This window comes from Pseudochaenichthys georgianus, chromosome 16 (genome assembly GCF_902827115.2).
Source record: "Pseudochaenichthys georgianus chromosome 16, fPseGeo1.2, whole genome shotgun sequence".
Lineage (NCBI taxonomy): Eukaryota > Metazoa > Chordata > Actinopteri > Perciformes > Channichthyidae > Pseudochaenichthys > Pseudochaenichthys georgianus.
This window is the reverse complement of record NC_047518.2, coordinates 15,354,497-15,377,060: the sequence shown is the minus strand read 5'-3', so window position 1 is coordinate 15,377,060 and position 22,564 is coordinate 15,354,497. Positions and strand designations below refer to the sequence as shown.

Sequence of the window (22,564 nt, the reverse complement as noted above, 5' to 3'; positions counted from 1 at the left end):
CCAAAAAGCCGTGACAATCACTACAGTTAGCTCTCTAAGTAGAAAGAACGGGCGGCATTTAACCGACATGAACTCCAGGTCAGGAGAGCAGTGATGGTCAATGATGATGCCGTTATTACACCAGTTGTTATGTACGTACAGACAGAGACCCCTTCCTCGGCTCTTACCAGAGTCCTTGTTTCTGTCCAAGCGGAGTAGTGTGATTTGTGGATGAAGCCAGGTCTCCGTGATCACAACAGTCACGAACGTAGGTGTTTCCGGCGAGTTGTAATTCCAGATAGTCCGTTTGTGTTCTATGGACCTGGCGTTGGTGAGGTACATACTCGGTAGGGGAGGCTTGTGTGGCTGATTCCTTAGCCTCAACAGGAGACCGGACCGGCAGCCCCGCTTTTGCTTCCTCTCTCTCCGCCGTCTACGCCGCCTGCCTGGCCCGACAACAATCCACGGGGATCCCGGCGATCTCGCTACCTCGTCTGGGATGTTGTGATCGCGTTGGAATTCCCTATGAACGGGAAGCTTGTGTTGGAAACCAATATCCAGTAGTTCCTGACGATTGTAGCGTATGTTCGCATGAGCAAACTCAGTCATACAACATATAGTAAATAGCACAATAAGAGAGCTTTATTTATTTAACTGTGTTTAAACTGCTTCATGTAAGTTGCGCTGACAGGCGACAGAGGTCCACAGCTTCCCCGCAGCGATGCACCCCACGCAGCGATGCACCCCCCGCAGCGATGCACCCCCGCAGCGATGCACCCCCCCCCCCCGTTGACAGTTCACGAACGTCGGCACACTAATTTTTTTTTTTTTTTATAAATGGCACTTCATATCACAAAGGATGCCGACCCCTGGCATACATCATAAGGTAGCCACATGAATAAAGTTCTAAAACGATAACTAATGTTTATTTATTTTAAACAAGACACCTTTAAGTAACTAATATTGGGATGTTCATGATTATCCAGCTTATTAAAAAAACACATTTTTATGTTGTCCAATCTCTATTTTCCATACAGTTTGAATCATCTTCCCTGTTGTTTACATTTATTTATATAAAAGGTGACAGTTTGATGACAGGTTTGAGAAAAACGTCATAGTATAGTAACTATGTGAACTTATGTGCCATTAGCAACCATTTACATATTTTCTATCAAAAAGTTCAAGCTTATTCATTGAATGATGTACAAGCCTGACAACAAAATGCCAGGGGTAGTTAACAGCACAGAAACAAATTCAAGAAGCTATTGTGAATAGGACTCATAAGTAATGACTCACTGGCGCGTTAGCAGTTAGCTTTTGCAGGTACAACAGAAAGCTACCTTAAAACCAAATGTATGACAAGGGAAAGGATTTTGCTTTGAGGGGGCCTTAAAGTAATCAGGACACTATGAGGGAGTTATGAAGATTGGGGCCAATCCTTTTGTGCCAGGGAATGGTTTTGACATCAGACTGTACTGTAACATCTTAAGAAATGTTTTGGACCATGATAGCTAAACTGATGCCATAATTAAAGCAATGTCAGCAGTCGAGTGTAATATTTCCCAATCTTGTATGGCTCTTATCAAACTAACAAACCTTTTCAAAAAGGTTTGGCTTTGAGGCTGGTGGTACCAATCTGTTCTGGTTCTATCTTTCATCACTATAATGAGCTCAAAGCACCTCTAAGCATATAAGGCTGTCTTAATCGTGAATATCAATGTTTCGTAGCGTAGCCAAGAAAGCACTGTTTTGCAGCAGCTGCCAACATCTGCTAAGAGTTCATTACAACTTTGCTGAACACCTTTTAGCACGGCAGCCTGCCAAAAGCCAAGCTGGCGTTCGCATTGATGTTCCCTCCACATAGGGATGGGGTGGGAGAGAGGACTCATCTGGGCACTGTCAACACTTCACTGCCCATTTAGACGCTCTGCTTCACACTGATGTTTGTTTATCTTGCCTCACACCTCTATAAGAGAGAGCATTTGCTATCAATCAGGTGCCAGGCAAACAGATCGAGAGCCACAGAGGTGCTACGAATCTAACAAGTGCCCGGCAGCATGTCGACGTCAGATTTATATTCTCATGCAGTGCTGCTTACCAGCTGCTCTGTACAGGATCTTGGGCTCAAAGAATATGCAGGGGTTCTGGTCCGCGATGCAGGAGAGGAGCAGCCCCTTGGCCTGCACTGGGCTGCGAGGGATTACAACCTGAGGAGCACATGACAAGCTTTATTAGACGCAGTAGTGATGTTAAGACAATCTCATAACATCGGTTCCCATGTAATTTCATAGAGTGTAATGTAGAATGCTTCCAAAGATAGATAAAGATAAACGGTTTGAATGGGCCAAATGCGATCGACTTGAATCCAGCCAACTTGAATAGGGGCGCGGCAGCAGCAGCTCAGTCTTTAGGGACTTGACCCGAGTGTGGGCTGGTAGCTGGAAAATGCCAGATTGCCTTCTGGGAACTGCCGAGGTGTCCTTCAGCAAGACACCGAAGCCCAATCGCTCTACCACCTCTCTATTCGTGCATGTCTTTAGATGTGTGCATATCTGGGACTTTGTTTGTAATGGAAAAATAATACCAGAGTGAGAAGTGAATTCCCCCTTAGGAATAAATAAAAGTCTTAATCTTAATTGTGAGTAATAGCGTGTTCGCAATATATGCAAAGCTAACTGTTCATGTGACATGATGACATACAATGTCAATGCAAGGGATAAATAAATGCCAATCAGACCCGGCGTTGCAAATACATCAGAAATGGAGTAAATAAATATTGTATCCGTCTGTTTGCATCTCTCATCCATGATAAACATCCTAAATGCCAATGAGTTTAGAGAGTATGATTATGCAGATATCTATGGAATCAACAATAGATTCCTGAGAATAGCCCCGATTGGTCAATTCTCAGAAATCAAGCAGGGTTTTCTTGTCATCTTGCCGGGAGACATGACAAAGCATGACAATCAGCATCATGATGTAGTTATTTCGGCATCCGTTGATCTGTTGAGCACACATCTGGTGTGATCACATAGAATTATGACTTGAATCAGAACTGGTTAATATACAGTATGGACTAATGCTGACAGAGAAAGTATTATAAACTCTTCTAATCCTCCTTTATTTTTTTGGCATTGTGCATTTGTCGGATATTAAATCTAGTTATGGTATTTAGGACAGAATTGGAGTCAGGGCCCTGGGCCGAGCTGAATCCAGCCTGTCAGACAGAGTGGGGGGACTGACTCTAAGATGGAGCCAGCAGTGATGATAGTATGCACACAGATCAACAGTTATCAGCCTGACCTTTGCTGGGAGACAACCGGTGTATTGCTCTCAGTGATGGTTACGCACAGAGGATGAACAGTAGCTGTAAACCATAGTCATAAAGAAGGAAACAAATGCATGTCAGAATCTGTCATGAACAACAAGGCTGACCTTAATGCCGGGGCAGTGGGCGAAGAAGGCCTCAGGGCTCTGGGAGTGGTACAGCGAGCCGTGGCCGACACACCCCCACGGGGCCCGGATGGTAAGGCTGCCGCAGTCGAACAGGTTTCCAGAACGGTAGCGGTACTTGGCTGCTTCGTTGACTATCTGGAAAGAGACCAACATAATTGAGGTTTAACACAACAACACATTATTAGTTGACACCTCACGATGAAACTGTATGAACCTTTGGGACACCGGGGTACTTGCAAAAGTAGAAGAAGCTAAGTTCAGACTCTAAAGACAACGTGTTTAAGACATGGGCAAAATGCTTTTTAAAAAGGATATGAATAAATAAAACCAAATGATTGGACGTTGGATTGAGGCTTCCTCCTAAAAAGTAGAACTAAGTTTTCCTCCCTGATACCCAAGTGGGCAGCCAATTCAGCTTTTATGTATCTCTCAGGTCAGTTTAGACTGCAGTCAAGTGAAAGTGCAGTGACTCTGCGTCACTCTGTTTTATATTGCCTTGAGAAAGAAGGGACTAGCATTCATCTTGTGGCAGACTAGAACACTTAATACCACCAACTGTCATGCACTGCCTTCCAATGCCACATATACATTTAGTGGGAATGCTGACACAGCATTCCAACTATCTGTTCTTCTACACACGAAATTCTTTATTATTCCGCCGGGATATTTTGGGACTCTTCTTCTCCCACATTCCACATCGCAGAAACATCGTTCAAACATCAAAACGTTCAGCTCAATCGGGAATCGATGGCTATAACTTTTCTTATTCATAACTTTCATAATTCCAGAGATACATCCCATAATTCATCACATTTTTAACATGGAAGTCAATGGAGAAACTCTTCAGACTTGAACAATCTTCATGCAACTTCAACTGCTTCATACTTTCACTCAGAAACCTCATTCCAACTTTAAAATGTTACACATCTTTCTGACATTATTCGTGTTACACAACTTTTAAATCTGATTCATACTTTTAGAGATATTAAACATTGTTCAGACCTTGGTAAAGAGGCCTTCTTCAGATTTAAAGTGTGTGATGTCACAGCTAGATTGGATGGCAGATTGAAATTCGCCTTAATATTTGTTTTTAAACCTGCCATAATTCCCAAATTTTTCATGAGAAAAGTAGGAAAATATCTCGTAGCTTGGAAAATGTAAAACAATTAAGCAAAAAAAATTAAACAAAATGCCTCTTGAGGGCATGAAGTGACAAAAACTTTCAACATTTCTCCATTAAAGCCCATTGTAAATTCAGGCTGCTCTTTCCTCACAGCAGCAGCCGCACACCTTTAGTTAATCTGCAAAAAAGGCCACATTATGAACCCGAAAGTACACAAAAAGCACACTTCAGATGCTCCGAGTTCGTGAGATGCTTCACGCGTTGAAATTTCACCGATATCTGTTACGGTTCTTCAACAAACGTTCACATGTAACAGGTTTATCTCTCATTCAGAACAATGAAAATGCTCTCCTCTCTGATCACTGATCACCATGGAAACCTTTCATTTCTGGACACGTCGTTAGCTCAAATATAAACACCTGTGTCATGGAACACGATGACGTCATAACTCCAACTGACATGCTCAGAGCAGCATACTTCAGATAATGGTTAACACAGCTCTACTTCAAATCTGATGTTACGTAATGTGGTGTTACTATGGCAACACATCCCTTGCCATAAAACAGCAGCAGACTTCAGATAATGGTTACTGGTCCTGACCTTAACAGCTCTACGCCAATTATGGGATGTCATTATATTACTCCAACTCCTATGAAAATTGTCAAAAAGTGCTAAAACTTCACATGTGTGCCAACAGCCCAGCCGTGAAGACATCTACGGGACAGTTTTGAGATTTCTTCAAGTGTTGTTGCCATGGTAACACAATGCTCGCCATGAAACACGGTTTTCTCATAACTTCAGTGAAAATGCTCCAAACAGCCCAAAACTAAAACAGGTTTGTTAACGATGCAGCCATCAACATATCTAACCCCTAGATTCCACCGGGTCCGTCTGCATCGCGTTACGGCCGCACCATTCGCAAAGATCGCGGCCACTCTAGTCAACGGGTGCTATTCCACCAGACGCGCCGCGTTACGGCTCAGAAGCGTCCCAGAAGCGTGTCGGCACTGGGCTCCGCTCAAAATAGGATTCAAGTCTATTTTTCGACGCGAGGGGTTGCAGAGGCGCCGGGCAGGAAATGGACCGGTCAGAGCATCCGGCCCATCCCCAAAATAAACTAATTTTGCAGACCCTATCCCTCCGTAGTCTATCAAGTAGGAGGAGAAATGCCAGCGTTCTCCTCCGGTTTACAGGTACTGTGTAAATTATATATATATTAGTGCTGTCAAAATTATCGCGTTAACGGCGGTAATTAATTTTTTGAATTAATTGCGTTAAAATATTTAACGCATGTGCAGAATGGGCCGCCCCATACGTGCCACCAGTGGCAGCGCCAGGGTATGGCTGGGGCAGGCTACACCCATACCAAGAAATGGCTTAGCCCCACCATGAAAAATGATGTTAAAGTAAGCAAAATAAAGTCTGCCAACTCGCGGAGTAAATTGCACAGACAGCAGTTAGTAAGATTGATTTCAGTCGCCACGGTTTTGAAAACTTTTGTCACGTAGTGATCGTCTTCTCAATAGAACATCTTTGATAACGGCGTGGTGTTGTTGCAGGAAGTCCCGACGGAGAATACTCTTGCTGTAGTACAGGGCAGAGCCATATAATAGTAATAATATGGCTCTGGTACAGGGGTGCACATAACTGGTACGCAGGTTATGTGCGTAATCTGAAATGCGTACCGTCACTTGTGTCACAAAGCGCATTTGCGTACCGACGTACTTGTGAAGCTTTCCAGAAGGCGGTTAGATCACCGGACGACAGAGTCGGTCTCCGTGTGCACAGACAGGGCTGCTGTTAACGTCGGTATGTACAACGGAACTGTGCCAAAACTACGCCAACCGGCTGCGGAGGGAGACTCCCCCCTTCACTGGAGAACTGCGCTAAAACAGCTGATCACAACGTTCACACTCTGTGGTCACGAAGTACTCCACTAGCCCCCCCGCCCCTCTGTCGACTTTCCTGAAGTACTCCCCCGTTGATAGAAATCAACACGTAATGAATTAAGACCCCACGGTTTGATGATTGATAGGTGTGTGGGTTGTCTTTCATTTTGACATGCAGAATTTTTTTATAATAAACATAGATACTGTATGTTAAATTGATATCCGCCTTCTTTCATTTATCTTTCCATTCCCACAACAATATACATAAATAAATGGCATTTTTTGGACATAGTTCGAATGGTGATTAATGATGATTAATTAATTTTTAAGCTGTGATTAATCTGATTAAAAATTGTAATCGTTTGACAGCCCTAATATATATATATATATATATATATATATATATATATATATATAGATAGAATAATTATGATGATGAATGCATTTTTTTCACTAAAATACAGCAACACATCTTTGAGTCATGTCGTTTATAACTGGAATATTACAATTATTATTAACTTTGTTTGTATAAAGTAGCCTGTCCAGGAAATATGCCCAAATCAACAAAAACTGAAATACTAGGAAGTCATAGGAAGCCCTTCTGTTAAACAGCGTTAGATTTTAGAATATGAGACTATAAACAATTGGAGGTCTGTTTTAGGGATCGACCGATATGGCTTTTTCAAGGCCGATACCGATACCGATTATTAGTAATCAAGGAGACCGATAACCGATATTTGGAACCGATATACATTTGCAGTAAAATCAGAAAATCTTGGTGTCAAAATGTAGAATAACACAAACTCCAACACAACTTCTTTGAAATGCATTTAAGCATAGCCTATATTATGTTTAATGAACTTTTAAAACATCTTACAACTGGTTTCCTCTCTGTGCCCTTTTCTTTAGTGCAGCCATCTGCAATGAGTTAGAGAGACAAGAAGTGGGGCAGCAGGCTGACATGCTTAACTAACAATAATGCTTAATTTATTATATCAAACCAATGCCTGTCTGTCTAGCATAAAATCCCAATAAACTGCTAGCAACTGCAAAACACTATGCTAGCTAATGTTTTGCAAACTATTAAAAGTGAGGCTATTGCAGTAGACCTAACGTTAGACTAGTAGCCTCACTTCTAATATTTTGCTAAACATTTGCTAAATACATGTTGGCTAGCTAATGAGCTTCACATATCAACCTGAAAAACTGCGAGGCTTCACTCGCAGCCCCCCTTCCGCACCACAGTTCCGCTGCAAGACGCTGCACGCTGACTGACTTCCCCCGTCCCTGTGTAACTGGGAAGCTGAGAGAACTGGATCAATAGATCGTGATGTTTTTGCAACTTCAGCATAGGGGATTGGGATGTTTATTGAACTTCGGCTTTCAACTGATTTACCTTCGAAACACATGTATGGCTCTGCCGCTCAGCGCTGCTGCTTGCCTCTGTCTGTGTCTGCGTTCTTCGCACCTGCCTGTAATCTGAGAAGGTCCCGCCTCTATGGCTGGCTCCCGCCCGGAAAATCTTCAGTGTTGATTGACACTTCAGTAATAGCCTATCAGATAGCGCTGTGGGCGGGACATTGCTCGTGTACAGAGAGTGGTGACTGCAGACAGAGAAACGGCCGCATCAGAGCCAAAGTGTTATCGGCAATTTTATAAAAAAAAGGCCGATACCGATAATCGGTCAAATGATGAATATCGGCCCCGATAATCGGTCGACCCCTAGTCTGTTTATCAAGCACCTGTTTCAACGAGGAATATGTTAAACAGACCAGACAGAAGAAGAAATAAAATCAGTAACATTAGTGTAAGCCAGGCTAGCAAACTATAATTTCCATCCTCTTTTTCCTTTGAATCCAGTAACGTTGGAAACACTTTCAAACCACTTTGTTAGGAGGCCAAAATACTAGTATGCAAATAAACTGGATATGCTTAGGGCCGTGGTAACAAAAATGTTTTGCCCGCAGCAAATTCTAAAAGTATAATGGAATGTGGCCGACACATGAAACTTCATAAATATGTATGTAAAAATATATAGCACAGTAGTAACCATGTGTTAATAAGTCCAATTTTCAAATAAATTCAGCCAATTAAAGTTCAAAACATTTTATAACAAATATTAGTTTATAAAAAAAGCATAATAACTTTGCTGCATAACAAGTTTGAAATATCCCCTTCTTATTCCCCCTTAATATAAGCAATCTGAAGCTTCTGTTTTAAGGAAAGAGCTGCCAAACCTTTTTGTAACAAAATAAATAAAACCCTATGAAAGATGTGATACAGTGTGTCTATCTAAACATTGATATTTAAAGGAATTGTTAGGGCACTTGGCAGGATTGCCACAAGTAATCGAGCGCCCAATATTCAGTAAAAATAAACTTTAAGAAGATTGGCCTTACTGCATAAGAAACCAATAGATTTACTTTTTGTGATTTTCTATTCACATTTGACGAATGTAGAGGACAGACGTTCCCTCCCTGATAATGCTACAATGAGGATAACTGTTGAAATAGTCCGGAAGAGAGCTATTAAATGTCAGTAAATAAAATTACAATCATTTATTTCCTAATCATTTTATAAATGATTCATGCAAATAATCTCCTTTATCTACGTAATCTCTAACAAAAAAAATGACAGCATTAAGAATTTGGCAGGCAACGTCGGACATTTCAGAACAATTAATAATCAAGTTAATTTCTGAGCCTTATAGTAGCTGCTATATCAGAACAAAACAAGAAAACAAATTCATATCAGCAGTAGGCCTATGGTCAATAGGCCTACTACATTTAGCTGTTCAACAGATATGGTATTATGAAGTGTGCGACTCTTAATATAATATAATATATATGTATATAAAATGGAGTCAGTGCAACATCCAGGGAGAAGAAAAGCTTTATATTTAATGATTGTGAAGTATATTCAAAAGAAGCTCCTTTACATTAAAAGTTTTCCCCCGAGCTTTCATAAATACAGCCATCACTGGAAGGAGTGTGTTGATTCCACCAGTAACTGTATGATGTCTGTACCTCCTGCTTCTCCTGAGTGTGACTTGGAGAAGGGTTTTGATGCAAAAGGCAGGTTTCAGGAGTGATGCCAGCGTACTTTCCCCTCATTCTAACTCGTCCCTTTGACCAAAAACGACAAAGTGCCAGTGAATGTGATCCACTGGAACACATCAACATCAAAACAAGCAAAAAGCACTTGTCTTGCCTTGATAGGTCTGCCATAATGTCTAAAAAGAGCCGAAGTCCCTCCCTTTCCGGTGATCCACCATGGGACCTTATTTCGGAAAAAATATGTATTGAAGTCAATGGCGAGAGAGAAATTATCTTTCGATCCCGTTTGAATTGTGCCATGAATTACACATATGATGTTTGTCAAGTAAAAAAAAAGTCACAGTTTGTTGTAAAACTGTGAAGTAACACTTATTTGTGTGTGAAACCGATCAATGAACTACATCTCTGGTCTCGCACAATACACGTCACCAACACCAGAATGAGGTGAAAAGTATTAAACGAGGTGAAAATCATTACACGTCTGGGCATGTTGAGAGCTGCTATTACACAAAAAGGGAGTTAGTCGGTTCCGTAAGAGCCAGCATGCGGGACCGGCTGGGTTTCGGTGAGTCTTAAACAGTGTAATGTGTAACTTTAATCTCTAGCCAACATTAGCTAACCAGGTACACTCCCGTGTTTTGTTTTAGCAACTAGTTCTCGTTAAGAACTGCGTGATCGCTGTGTAATGCTGTGGATAACATTAGTGTTGGCAAGGACAAGCTAATGTTAGCTAGCTGACATTGCTCTCAACATGCCCAGACATGTAATGATTTCCACCTCATTTAATACTTTTCACCTCATTCTGGTGTTGGTGACGTGTATTGTGCGAGACCAGAGATGTATTTTATTGAGCAGTTTCACACACAAATAAGTGTTACTTCACAGTTGTTGTTAAAGATTAGGCTACACTGATATTATTACTATTATACTCTTTTGTAGAATAAATGATATACACACACCTGTTTTAAGAGGGCAGTCTAGCAGGAATAGAGCAAAACTTATTTTATTTTTTTAATGTTTTAAGTTGATTTTATACAAAAAATTAAAAAATAATTTGAGCCATGACTTTATTCAATTTAGGATTTTGTGAAAGGATTTAAAAAAAATGTAAGGGGGTTGACCTCCAAGGGCAGTTTCTTGAGAATTTGTACTCCTACAGTAATCATTAGTTTGCGGCCCTTCTTACCTGGTCAAAAGCAGGATAGATGTAGTCGGCGAACTGGATCTCAGCGATGGCTGTGGCACCAGCAACAGCAGCGCCAATACCAAATCCCACAATCCCCTGCTCACAGAGGGGAGTGTTGAAGACTCGGTCCTTACCTGGGGAGACAGCAGCAAAGAGGAGAAAAATAGTCAGAAGGTGAAGTGCTGGTAGAGGAAAGCAGCCTCTGGCAACAGGGTGAGGAAGCCAACTGAAATATTCGAGAGACAAGTTCATGAAGAGTTGAAATGTGTGGCAGCCACAACCCAGCATACAACTACCTACCACAATTGTGAAGTGCGCCAAATACTCTTTTTACAACGAATTGTTTTTTGTTGTTGTTTTTTTTATAAAAAAAAGTACTGCCTGTGCCACAGCAACTCTTTTCACCCTCCGTCTTAAACTAGAGCCCAGTCTGGCTCTGTTGTGATTGGTCGACTGCTTAGAGATGTGTCGAAAATGTCACATGTGTTGGAGCGAAGTCCCTCCCCTTCCGGTGGACCTCCATAGGACCTTATTTTGAAAAAAATATGGATTAAAGTCAATGGAGAGAGAAAAATTATCTTTCAATCCCGTTTGAATTGTGCCACGAATTACACATATGATGTTTGTCAATTTAAAAGATAATTTTGCAAGTCAAAAAAACTGTGAAGTAACACATTTGTTTGTGTGAAATGCTCAATTAACTACATCTCTGGTCTCGCAGAACAACACACGTCACCAAGATGGCCGTCACTACAGTCTTGTCAACAAAACGATTGACTACCCTCACTATCACCACAATGAAACACGTACAGAAGAATGTCATGTAAAGCTGCCTGCCTGCCTTCCTTTGATTCTCTCTGAACTGCATGATCTTTTTAATGTTTAATGTCAACCATTTGTGCAGATAGCATGAAGTAGAAAAGATCGGCGATCGCCGATGCTAGCGTTAGCATTTCTCCCCGGGCTTAAATTGTGTATTATAGAATGATCACACCGGTGACAAAGGGTTCACGAAATATGACTCTTACTGTTTAACATTTTGGGTTACTTAATGTTACTTCATATTAAGGCTAATAAAAATGACAACTCTGTAATGCTAACTAACGTGCTAGCTACTAGCTAGGTAGCTAACTTGATCCAGCCACTCCTGGTCCTTTCATCAGATGGGAAGCGAAAGAACGAGCAAGACCCATTGCTGGTATGATAACAACCTGGTACTAAGCACACAGGCATCTTGTTAAAGTTATCTTATCTTAGCCTGATCTTATCCATCTCTTAGTGGAGGGAAACAATTGTGACATCACTTACACGACTCTGGGATTTGTAGTTGCGTATTTTTCATAGTCTTATATTTCAACAGTTTTACGACAAACTGTGACTTTTTTGACATGGAAATTATTTTTTAAGATTGACAAACATCATATGTGTAATTCATGGCACAATTCAAACGGGATCGAAATATAAGTTTTCTCTCTCCATTGACTTCAATACATTATTTTTCCGAAATAAGGTCCCATGGACCGGAAGTAGATGGGCTTGACTTCGCCACTCTAGTCAAGCGAGAGTGTTACACACTCCGTCTCGATGTTAGCCTTTGCAGAACATTGACATGCACCAAGACCTATATAAACACACTACAGGAAAGGGGAAATCCCAAAGAGCATAATATGGCCCCCTAAATCTCTTTTTCAAACTGTTGGAACATTTGGAATTCTAACAAAGATGTTTCAATGAGTCTATTGTGTTTCTATCTAATTTGAGATTAGTGTTTTGGTGATGACCAGCCAATAATATTACAGTTTCTTCCAATCGAGTCTGGCTGCTCTAAGGAAAGCATCATATGTTTTGTATTTTTCTTTCAATATAATACTTCTTTCAATATAAATCCCTGTTGAATCTTTTGTTATACATCCTCTTCTATATCCTGTTCAATGTGTATGACAACAGAAAAGGGGTGAAAGTAAAGTGTGTCTTCTCAGTTGTCCTGGTAAAGAATGCTGATAGTAACCTTTCCCACTCAGGACAGATGTGAGTGGGTGTCAGTTGTTTTTTTAGGGCTTAAGGAATAAAAGGTTGTCTTGATAAGAGAGGAAGGCGCGCAGCGCACACTTTAGATTGCAGAACGCTCTCTTAACATGCCATGCGGGCCTAAAATAAATGAAGTGACAAGCTCTACACCATGGAGTAAAAACTGGAGAAAAAAAGTCAGATAAAAATTCCATTCTCCACCCTATAATCTGAAAAAGAGCCACAGAAGTGGGACTAACTTTGGGTACAGAGTGTTATTTTTTGAAGTCATCTATCTTTGTGTATTTGCCAAAGTAGTCTTTTTTCTGTCTTGCTGGGAAGACTCCTTCTGCCCTCATGTGCCCTGCTGAGTGGTCGCAGTTCAATTAACAACCGCAGCACCACGAACACTTCGAGCAATGAACAATTAAGCGAACTAAATGTTGGGCCTTGCCACTCAGACTGAAGAAAACCTCAAATATCCAGCCAGCTTTGTGTGAAAGTGACAGTAACATGTATGTGTGTGTGCCTCTGAGTCATTAAAGCAGACAACAGCAAATGGATTAATGAGAAAAACTAAGGCTGTTAACATTAACAATCAATCTGGAAACGTAATCATACTATCAAGTTTGACCCCAAATGTACTCTCGTAATTCCAGTGTGGATTTTTACTTTTATAATTACATGGCAAACGATATATTCTCCGGTGTGTTGAACAGAAAATACTGTTTTAAAAAGCTTCCAGATGAAACTTTAAATAAAATTAATTTGTACACATATTGTAGTCATAAGCTGTCGTTCCACCTAGGCACGACAAGTTTGCAGTACCACTGGACCCACCTCCCCTCTGTCTCCAGATCTTTGTGGGGAAAGCCGTGGTTCTGACCAAGTCGTGATAGCTAGCTTCATCGCAACCAGCTGGTCCCTGGTGTGAACAAGGCGGCCATGCAATTGCTTGTCACTACATTAAGCAAAAGAGATTAACAATGAGACAATAGCCAAGTTAACCACTGCAATCGCTAAATGGATCGCCATGGGTTGTAATTTGGGAGAAAGGTGCCTTAACAGTCCAGCTGTTTACATTCAACTTGTAGCAGATGCTACCTTGTAACTGTTTCTTATTCCTACTTATTAGGTGAAATGAATGCCAATAACGTCTTAAAACTAAGCTTAAATGTTATCATTTAGTAAATAAATCACTTATTTCTCCTAGCAGTTTGTCATGCATTTCTTGATTACAAAACCACTTGTGTATTTGTTTAATATTTTGCCGAAAAACAAGTTTATACTATTATTTTACTTTTGTGATTCATCACAGTTATTGTTTTGATTGATACCGCTACTAAAAACTCCAACAAATAGATGCAACCATAACACAATGTGTGATGGTCAAATATATCGTTTAGTTGACATCTGCGTCTTTCACAGAAGTCTAGAATACATTTTTAAATAGACGGCATGTTTTGTTAACTTTAATAGTCTGGCACCAACGCCAGCTCTCAGTGAAAAACGGCTACACACATAAGGGGGAGGGACAATGGGGTCAATGCGTTGCCGTTGTTTTCAGGGAAACAGCCCTCAGTGGTATCCAGCAATGCGAAAGCTGAATGCATCCACCTCGTAAAAAGCCATTCATATAGTGTCCGCCCTGCATTAACCTCTCCTCTGTAAAACGACAGTGGGTGGCAGAGGTGCACGGCGTCCCTTTCAGTCGTGAGAGGGATAAAAACAGCTTTGCGCTCGCCACTGTACACAAGGATGAGATGGAAAATAATGATCCCTCTCCGAAAGGTCGACACTTCTGACGTCAATGAAAACAAAAAGGCAAAGCCGGCTACTGTGAGGAGGATTCAACACTAATGAAAAAACATCCCATACAAGATTGGCTCAAAACAAGAACCTATTGACATGTAATTATTATACCACTTCTGTACCATAATAAACAAGAAACATCATATTTTATTTCTAAGGAACTGATTTAGCTGAGGACACATATGGCTGCCAAATGCTTTCAGGAGGGAGAAAAAAAGCCAGATTGCTTTATTGTTACCAGATTTCATGAATTAAAAAAACAATTTTGTATTGAAATGTTATAGATGTCTCAATGCATCGAGGGGAAATTAGTTACAACCACGAAAGTTTCTTCTACTCAACATCAATTCTGGACCTGCCCATTTTACTACTGTCCACATACAGATTTATGTTCATTGTCCGAAAGTCAACTACAGAATCAAAGAGGAACTGCCGGTAGATACCGAATGGAAAATCTTCAGTGACTAATAACAGGAAGACACATAAATTACTGATGTAATGAGATGCAGATGCAGTGCACTCTGTGGGTTCAAACTTTACAAGCTAGTGGCAGTAGGAGCTAAATCCCAATGAGCCTTTTCTCAGTGATGGCTGGATTCCTTATAGCGGCTAGTTTTTAGCTTAAGGTTCCTGGTATTGTGCATGCTGGCTCACTGGAAAACTTAAATAGAAAGGATTGTTTAGGTTCAGGGCAAGAACAGCTTAAAGCAATTACATGTATGCATTTGTAATACTTTTATAATGCCATTAAGAATAAAATGTAAGACTCTTTGTATGCACAATTTTAGTCTTAGCATTTTCAAGCCTTTTTAAAGATTGATACAAAACATTTCAATTCCATTTACATTATAACAAATGTCTATATTTTAGGACTTTTTAGTGACCAGACATATACTTTTCCTAATATACTAAGTCAAAATGTCTGCTGTGAAAAAGGCCCATCAGTGAACATACCTTTGGCATCTCTACACTGCAATGTAATGCTACTTGTCAACGAGCACGTGCCAGCTCCTTACCATCTGTAATGAGCCAATAACTGCCACGACTGCTACCCGCTGGAAATAATTCATCAATAGAGAACGGAGCAGCATCAGCTGGATGTGATTCAGGGCTGACTCCCTCTTAGAATAATCCAATCATATACACATTTGAGGCACAATAAAAGAAACCCTCAACAGGATAATCTCTCAGAAGAAAAGACATGACAAATAGGGCTATGGGGCGTACAGGTGTCATTTATGACATGGACAATGGCTCTTCTACATTAAAGTGTCCCAGTAAGAAGAGCCCGTTTTGACCACTGAATAGAATGGTGCAGGAATGAGTCATAAACTCTGTAATGAGTTTTTTAGCACTCCTAGGCTCCTTTGTCTTAAAGTCAATTAGTTTTTGTTATGATTGTTTAAATAAAATCTGTGGTTGATAAAAGCTAAAGAGATGTTCCCGTTTTGTTTTATGACAAAAAATAAGTAAATACCCCACTGGTAAGGGTCTCGAGCTTTTACCTACAACTAGTATAAAAGTGGTGTTAAGTGGAGATCATCCTACTGAACACAGCATATTTAAAGGGCACCTATCATGCTATTTTTAGGCAATATTATAGGTCTCATTGATATAAATATATATAAAAAAACATGTCTATGAAGTGTTTTGCTCAAAGTACCAAAAAGATCACCCATTTTAGCCATGCCTCATATCCCTCTATGTCACTTCCTGTTTCAAAAGTGCTGATTTGGGGTATAAAGCTTTAAAAAAAGAAAGAAAAGGAGGGCGCTGAGCTCATGCGGGAGATTCTATCGGCAGATATTGCGGTGATGAAACGCCATATCATGGATTATCAAGGGTTATTTCTGAAACAGTATGGAGCTCAAAGGCTTTCTCTCTTGCCGGTTATACCACAAGGTGAGTTCCTTTTTATTTCCTGCTTCTTCACACACATGCTCTCCCATACAGGTTAGCTCTGAGTGTTAGCGATGCTAATGTAAACATGCACCGACCATATTACGTCCAAAACAGTTGGGCATTGTTTCTGATAGCAACGTTTGTGATAGGGCCGTGGGTGTAAAGCCAGTCTACATTTCCGATATTACGTCATATCGGACGCAAATCTGGATCGGCTCCGTTGTAGCCCCGTTTTTAGAGATTTGGGTACGGAGGAAAAGAGAGAGGGTTTTATTTTCTGACGCTGCGTGAGTTCCCTGACACACCGGGGACACATATGTATGTATAAAAGACATCACAAAGTGCATTTTGCATGATAGGTCCCCTTTAAGTATCATAAACTTGTATTTTGCAAATATCCAATATTCCAAAAATCAAATGGAGAAATCCCATTCCTTTTGGTAAAGAGAGACCTTGTGATACCAACTTCCGGTCCGGCCTCCAAAAAAATGTCATTGCTGCACCACTCTTTAGGTCTACAGGTGTTACTTATTACGTGCTACTTATGATGAAATTAATATGTGGCTTGTCTACATCATGTGATAGTTTAAAACAGTCCTGTTCCTGCTTTGATGTGTCATAATGTCTACCTGGTGTTCATGTAGCTTTACTATCAAACGTAAGTACTCTTAATGTAGTATGTAAATGAAATAATAACATTTGAGCAACAGAAAGAAAAGAGTATATTCCCAACAAACTCACAGCAGTAGAATCGACCTGCTATATCACCTTCAAGGTTGTAAGGCTACTCTACTGAAGGACAAATGAGTGCAAACGGATCCTTCTGGTACTCTGGGTGAACACTGAACACTCATGTGACCTTCCAGAGAGGATTCTGCATGGTGCTCTGCTGCCATCTAGTGGCAAAAACATGCAGCAGGCGGAAGAACAGGTGGATGACAGGTGGGTTTTATTAAGCAAAACTAGTAGTAGAAGGTTCTGAATAGGGTGGCTGTGGCTCAGAGGGGAATGGGCGATTAAGGTGATTGGCAGAGGGTCGGTGGTTTGATCCCCAGGCCCTGTAAAACCGCAAAACATTGCAGTGTTGCCAAGATACTGGTCCATAAATTAAGTATGCATGTCTTAGAATAAACATATTTGTAGGTTGTTTTGAATAAAAGCGTCAGCTAAATGTAATGTAATGCTGTCAAGTTAACGCAAAAAAAATTAACGCCACTAATTATTTTAACACGATTAACGCATGTGTATTTTTTTCCCTCGGCCGTCCCGTAGTTTCAGAGCACATCGAGTTTAAAATAACATCTACAAGCTGATGCTGACAGCCCCGCTCCTGCCGCCCACTTGTGGCAGACCACACTTCCACGCTCACCGGCAGGCACAGACTGGCTATTGAGAGGACCGGGAGGGTGTGTGTATGTGTGGCACGAGCGAGCGAGAGAGAGACCTTACATGCATTGTTGTTGTTAGCATCTGGTGCTAGCTAGCTGCGCTAACAGATAGAAGGAGCTGTTTAAATGAAAACAGAGGAGCGACATTTCACCACAACTGCGCCGAGCACTTTACTTGATGCAGGAAGCAGACAGTGGGACATTGTACGAAAAGTCAGCACGGATAGTGCACAACATGATTGCAGCGTCCAGGCAGCTCCCGTTCGAACACACACACACACACACAGTATTATATGAGAGGTTCCAGGTTGAATTGAGGCGAATATTTGTAATGTTCAGAGGTTGTTGTGTTTAATATTCATGACAATATTTGTCATTGTTCAAATGATAATAAACATTAGCATAAAGCATATTTGTCCACTCATATTTTGATAACAGTATTAAAAACTTGAAAAATATTCCTCTAAGGTACATTTAGAACAGATAAAAAATGTGCGATTAATTTGCGATTAACTATGGACAATCATGCGATTAATCGCGATTAAATATTTTAATCGACTGACAGCCCTATATGTAATGAATGGTGAGAATGGAAAGGGATTGAAACAACTCACCATATTTATCTCTCAGACCCACTGTGCATCGGAATACTCCACCAAAGGCAACGTCTTCCCCGAAGATGACTGTGGGCAAGCAAACAACAGTCAGTGATCAAATGACACAAGTATCATTTACCCTTTAAGAGGGTAAACTAACATCAAGCAACATTCACCAACCTTTCATTGGAGGACATTTCTTCTAAATACCGCAACTTTAAATAGAGATTCTGACATTAACCAATGTTTTCCTATTTGGAATTTGGTTTGTTTGCAAGATTTATTTATTTTTTTACCACAAATAACAGGTTATTTATATATACACATTTTTTCCGCCAATTCTACAGTTGTACAACATATGATTTAAATTACAATACCTTTTTCATAATTGAAATGGGTTTTTATCAACTTTTTTTATGCATTATAAAAAGGTATTATAGTCTTTTAAATTAACTCTTAACCTTCAGAAATGCACAGGCAAAAGCATCCAACGGATATTTTTTGTGCCACACTACTAATGCTTCTACATATTAGGTTTTTTATTTTGTATGAGCATTCTTTACTTAATTCTCTCGACTTGTTTCACGTCTGTGTGTTTATGTGCACATGGCCCTGCAGTCTCAAGGCATTTCATTTGGATTGGCACACATTTACCTGCTGAAACTATGAAGGTGCTACTAAAGATTTGTACTGTTCTTAAAATAACATGACCCCACAACTGGCCACATTAAAAAGGTGGGGTAGGTAATTTCGGAGAAACCAGTTTGAGTGCGCTAGAATTTGAAGATACACAGCCGGAAGAAATCTGCCACTTCCTTACAGAGCCCCTCCTCCAACACACACGAACATGACCAATGAGGGCACGAGATAAGTTTGTGTACAGATGGAAGGCTGACAGGCAGGTAGGCCATCCAGGTAGGCCATCCAGTTATAAAATGATTGGTCGTGCTTTTTACAGTACGACGGCTTCCACAGATGACATTTTTGTATGAATTTTTTGTCAAAGCACTTAAAATATTCATTGCTATCGGGATGTTAAGAGCATTCCATGGAATACAACAAAAAGGGTATCTCGAGCCGGTTTCTCAAACTTACCTACCCCACCTTTAAATTCCATTATAGTATAATTATATGGTAAGACAATCTGTTTTTAGTTGGTAAATATCTGTTGAAAGGCAGTAAAACACAAACAAAGAACAGTTCTAATCAACGTTCCTGGACACGTATTCTTCCAATTGTGACACAGATCAGATTACTTTTGCAAAACCATCTAATGTTTAAAAAAAGTGCAATGTTTTGTGGATCCTAAAGTAGGCAAACATGTTGCACGTCTTTATTCAAGGTCTATTATTTAAATGCCTGTGCGTTTAAAAAAAATTGTATGATAAAAGAGGAAATACAGGTACACTTTTAAATGTAATATCATCTGATGACAGCTATACATTTTCATTTCCTGTGTAAGCATCCTACCTGCTGTAGGATCAGTGGCGAGAGTGTTGTCTAAGGCACTTGTAACGGACTGGAACAAGTTCATCTTCTGGGTAGGACCTAAAAATGTTGTACAATATTAACAAAACATTATCTTTTAAAGGACTTGACAACTGCACATATTCTTCATTGGCATTGGATTTGGATTTGACACAGTACTTTGGTAAACACATTTTTAAGAGATTATACCGGTTATTGCAGGAAATAAACTACGACAAGGAAACTGAACAAACTGGATTTGGAAAATGAGTTGAGTTGCTTTTTTGTCAAAATGGAATCAAGTGCCAATATCCTGGTTAAATTAACTGTATGATTGACAATAGGTTCATACCTCTAAAAGGGACTGACTATAAGAATGTATAGAAGACAGTATCCTCTTGTGTGACACAATCACATCTACAAGATGCTTGTTCTAGTATTAGATACACCGTAAGTGCTTTCTGTAATAAAATTACATTACATTACATGTCACTTGTTTATGGGCATAGATATGTCTCATAATTATTTGTGTGAACATAAAAATAATTTGTGTGTAAATATGTGATTTGTAAATGTAAAACACCATCCACAAATGCATTTAAAAGATTTGCAAACTCACAAATACATTTGCCGATGTAAAACGGATCTGCAAATACGCTAAATATTTTCACAAATAAAAAAAAGATCTGTGAATATCCCTTTAACATTTACAACTTTCGATCAGGCATTTGTGACTCCATTTTGTATTTGACGACCAAAAATGCACTTGCGGATCTCAAATCTCTGCTCGTGGATCTCACATTTCTGCTTGTGGATCGTCTTTTTACACACACGGAATTTTGAGACATATTTTCCGCCGGTCTCGGCTAAAATCTACTCGTGTCAGTCGGTTATTTTCGGAAACCACGTGATGGCCCGCTGATGACGACATTTCCGCATGATTTCAAAGTAAGAGCATGATGGTTTGTTTAATGCTCTGTTTTTGTATTATAATGAACAGCGGAACATTAGATGCATTCTTTATCGCCATCATCATCATGTTATAGTGACACAGTTAGTTTGTGTTAGTTTATTGGATCAATATAGCATATATCGAGCACTTTCGTTGATGTTGAAATACAGGCTATACGCCACTTTCGGGTCCCAGGGGGAGCAGCTGGCAGCGAAGCAGCCCAGATAAAACTCTTTCTTCATTGTTTATTGTGTATTCAGTCAAGCGGGAAATGTCAAGCAGGCCATCACGTGGTTTCCGAAAATAACCGAGTAACACGAGTAGATTTTAGAAGAGACCGGCGGAAAATATGTCTCAAAATTCCGTGTGTGTAAAAAGACGATCCACGAGCAGAGATTTGAGATCCGCAAGCGCATTTTTGGTCTACACATACAAAATGGATTCACAAATGCCTGATCGAAAGTTGTAAATGTTAGAGATATTCACAGATCTTTTTTTTATTTGTGAAAATATTTAGCGTATTTGCAGATCCGTTTTACACTTGCACATTTATTTGTGAGTTTGCAAATCTTTTAAATGCATTTGTGGATGGTGTTTTACATTTACAAATCACATATTTACACACAAATTATTTTTATGTTCACACAAATAAATATGAGACATATCTATGCCCATACTTGTTAGACGCTTTTATCCAAAGCGACTTACATACTCAATACTGTGGACAATCCCAACAGGAGCAATTTGGGGTGAAGTGTCTTGCCCAGGGACACAACTATGGGCTCAGAACAGTCTCATAATACACACAAAAGGATTCAAACTTGTATTTCCGGATCCACACTTGTGTTTTTCAATGCACACACAAATGTATTCCATTTCATATACATGTAAATAAAATCCAAATACAGAAAAAAGTTTTACATATGTATTTTTGATCCTCACTTATTAGTTTCCCGTTTAAATCCCCTGAACCTGCAAACACAAACCGCTTTCTGTGCACGGATCGCTTTGCATTCGTGTGTGGGTTTTTTGAGACTCCCCTGACGGTCAGCCGATTCGTACTTGTAATTTGTTCCATCTATAGCCAATCAGATGTCTCCTTCATTCTAAGCCAATCACATGAGCGCGCCCCCACGGGGGTAAGATTACTTCATATACGCATTTTGCGCAGTCCGGTCAGCTCGCTAAACAGAGGGCGGAGCATCAGGTGATCATGCAGAGCAGCTTGTCTCCATCAGACTCAGCAGCTGATCTGATCTCTCTCGCGTCCGGTTATACTTCACTCGCGTTTATGTCCATATTGATCAGATCCAGCTCTCCTGATCGGCCTTTATAGAGAGCACCGATCAAACTATTAAGAGTGAATATCGGCCGATAATGACCGACGGGGCTCCCCCCGTTAACAGGTCACTGTCGAGCACTGGCTTCGTAGTGCACTGATTGATTAGGCTAAGCTAACCTGTAGCTGCTCCACACTCACAATAACTTCATACAGACATAAATAAAGCAGCTGTATTCGCCACACATTTAAAACGGTTTTGCCTGCCGTTTTTGTGTACACAAAAATATAATAATAATAATTCCTTACATTTATTATAGCGCTTTTCCAGTGCTCAAAGCTCTTTACAAATACACATTACACATATAATTTTTATACATGCAATGGTCACTGTGGACAATACCCGCAAGTTCAGGTGAAGTGTCTTGCCAAGGACACAACGGCTTTACAGACGCAGCAGCGGCGGGTTTCA

The 22,564-nt window shown here is 40.2% G+C and overlaps 1 protein-coding gene across 1 annotated transcript in view; it reads right to left on the bottom strand.

The window, feature by feature from the left end:
• The window catches only part of bckdhb (branched chain keto acid dehydrogenase E1 subunit beta), a 95,332-nt gene that overhangs the window by 71,102 nt on the left and 1,666 nt on the right, over positions 1–22,564 (bottom strand). The window contains exons 2-6 of the mRNA XM_034103122.2: positions 19,865–19,942; positions 18,413–18,481; positions 10,690–10,823; positions 3,415–3,570; positions 2,078–2,186 (exon numbers count right to left, since the gene is read on the bottom strand). Of these exons, the coding sequence (XP_033959013.1) occupies positions 2,078–2,186; positions 3,415–3,570; positions 10,690–10,823; positions 18,413–18,481; positions 19,865–19,942 (546 nt within the window). The remainder of the gene's footprint in view (positions 1–2,077; positions 2,187–3,414; positions 3,571–10,689; positions 10,824–18,412; positions 18,482–19,864; positions 19,943–22,564) is intronic.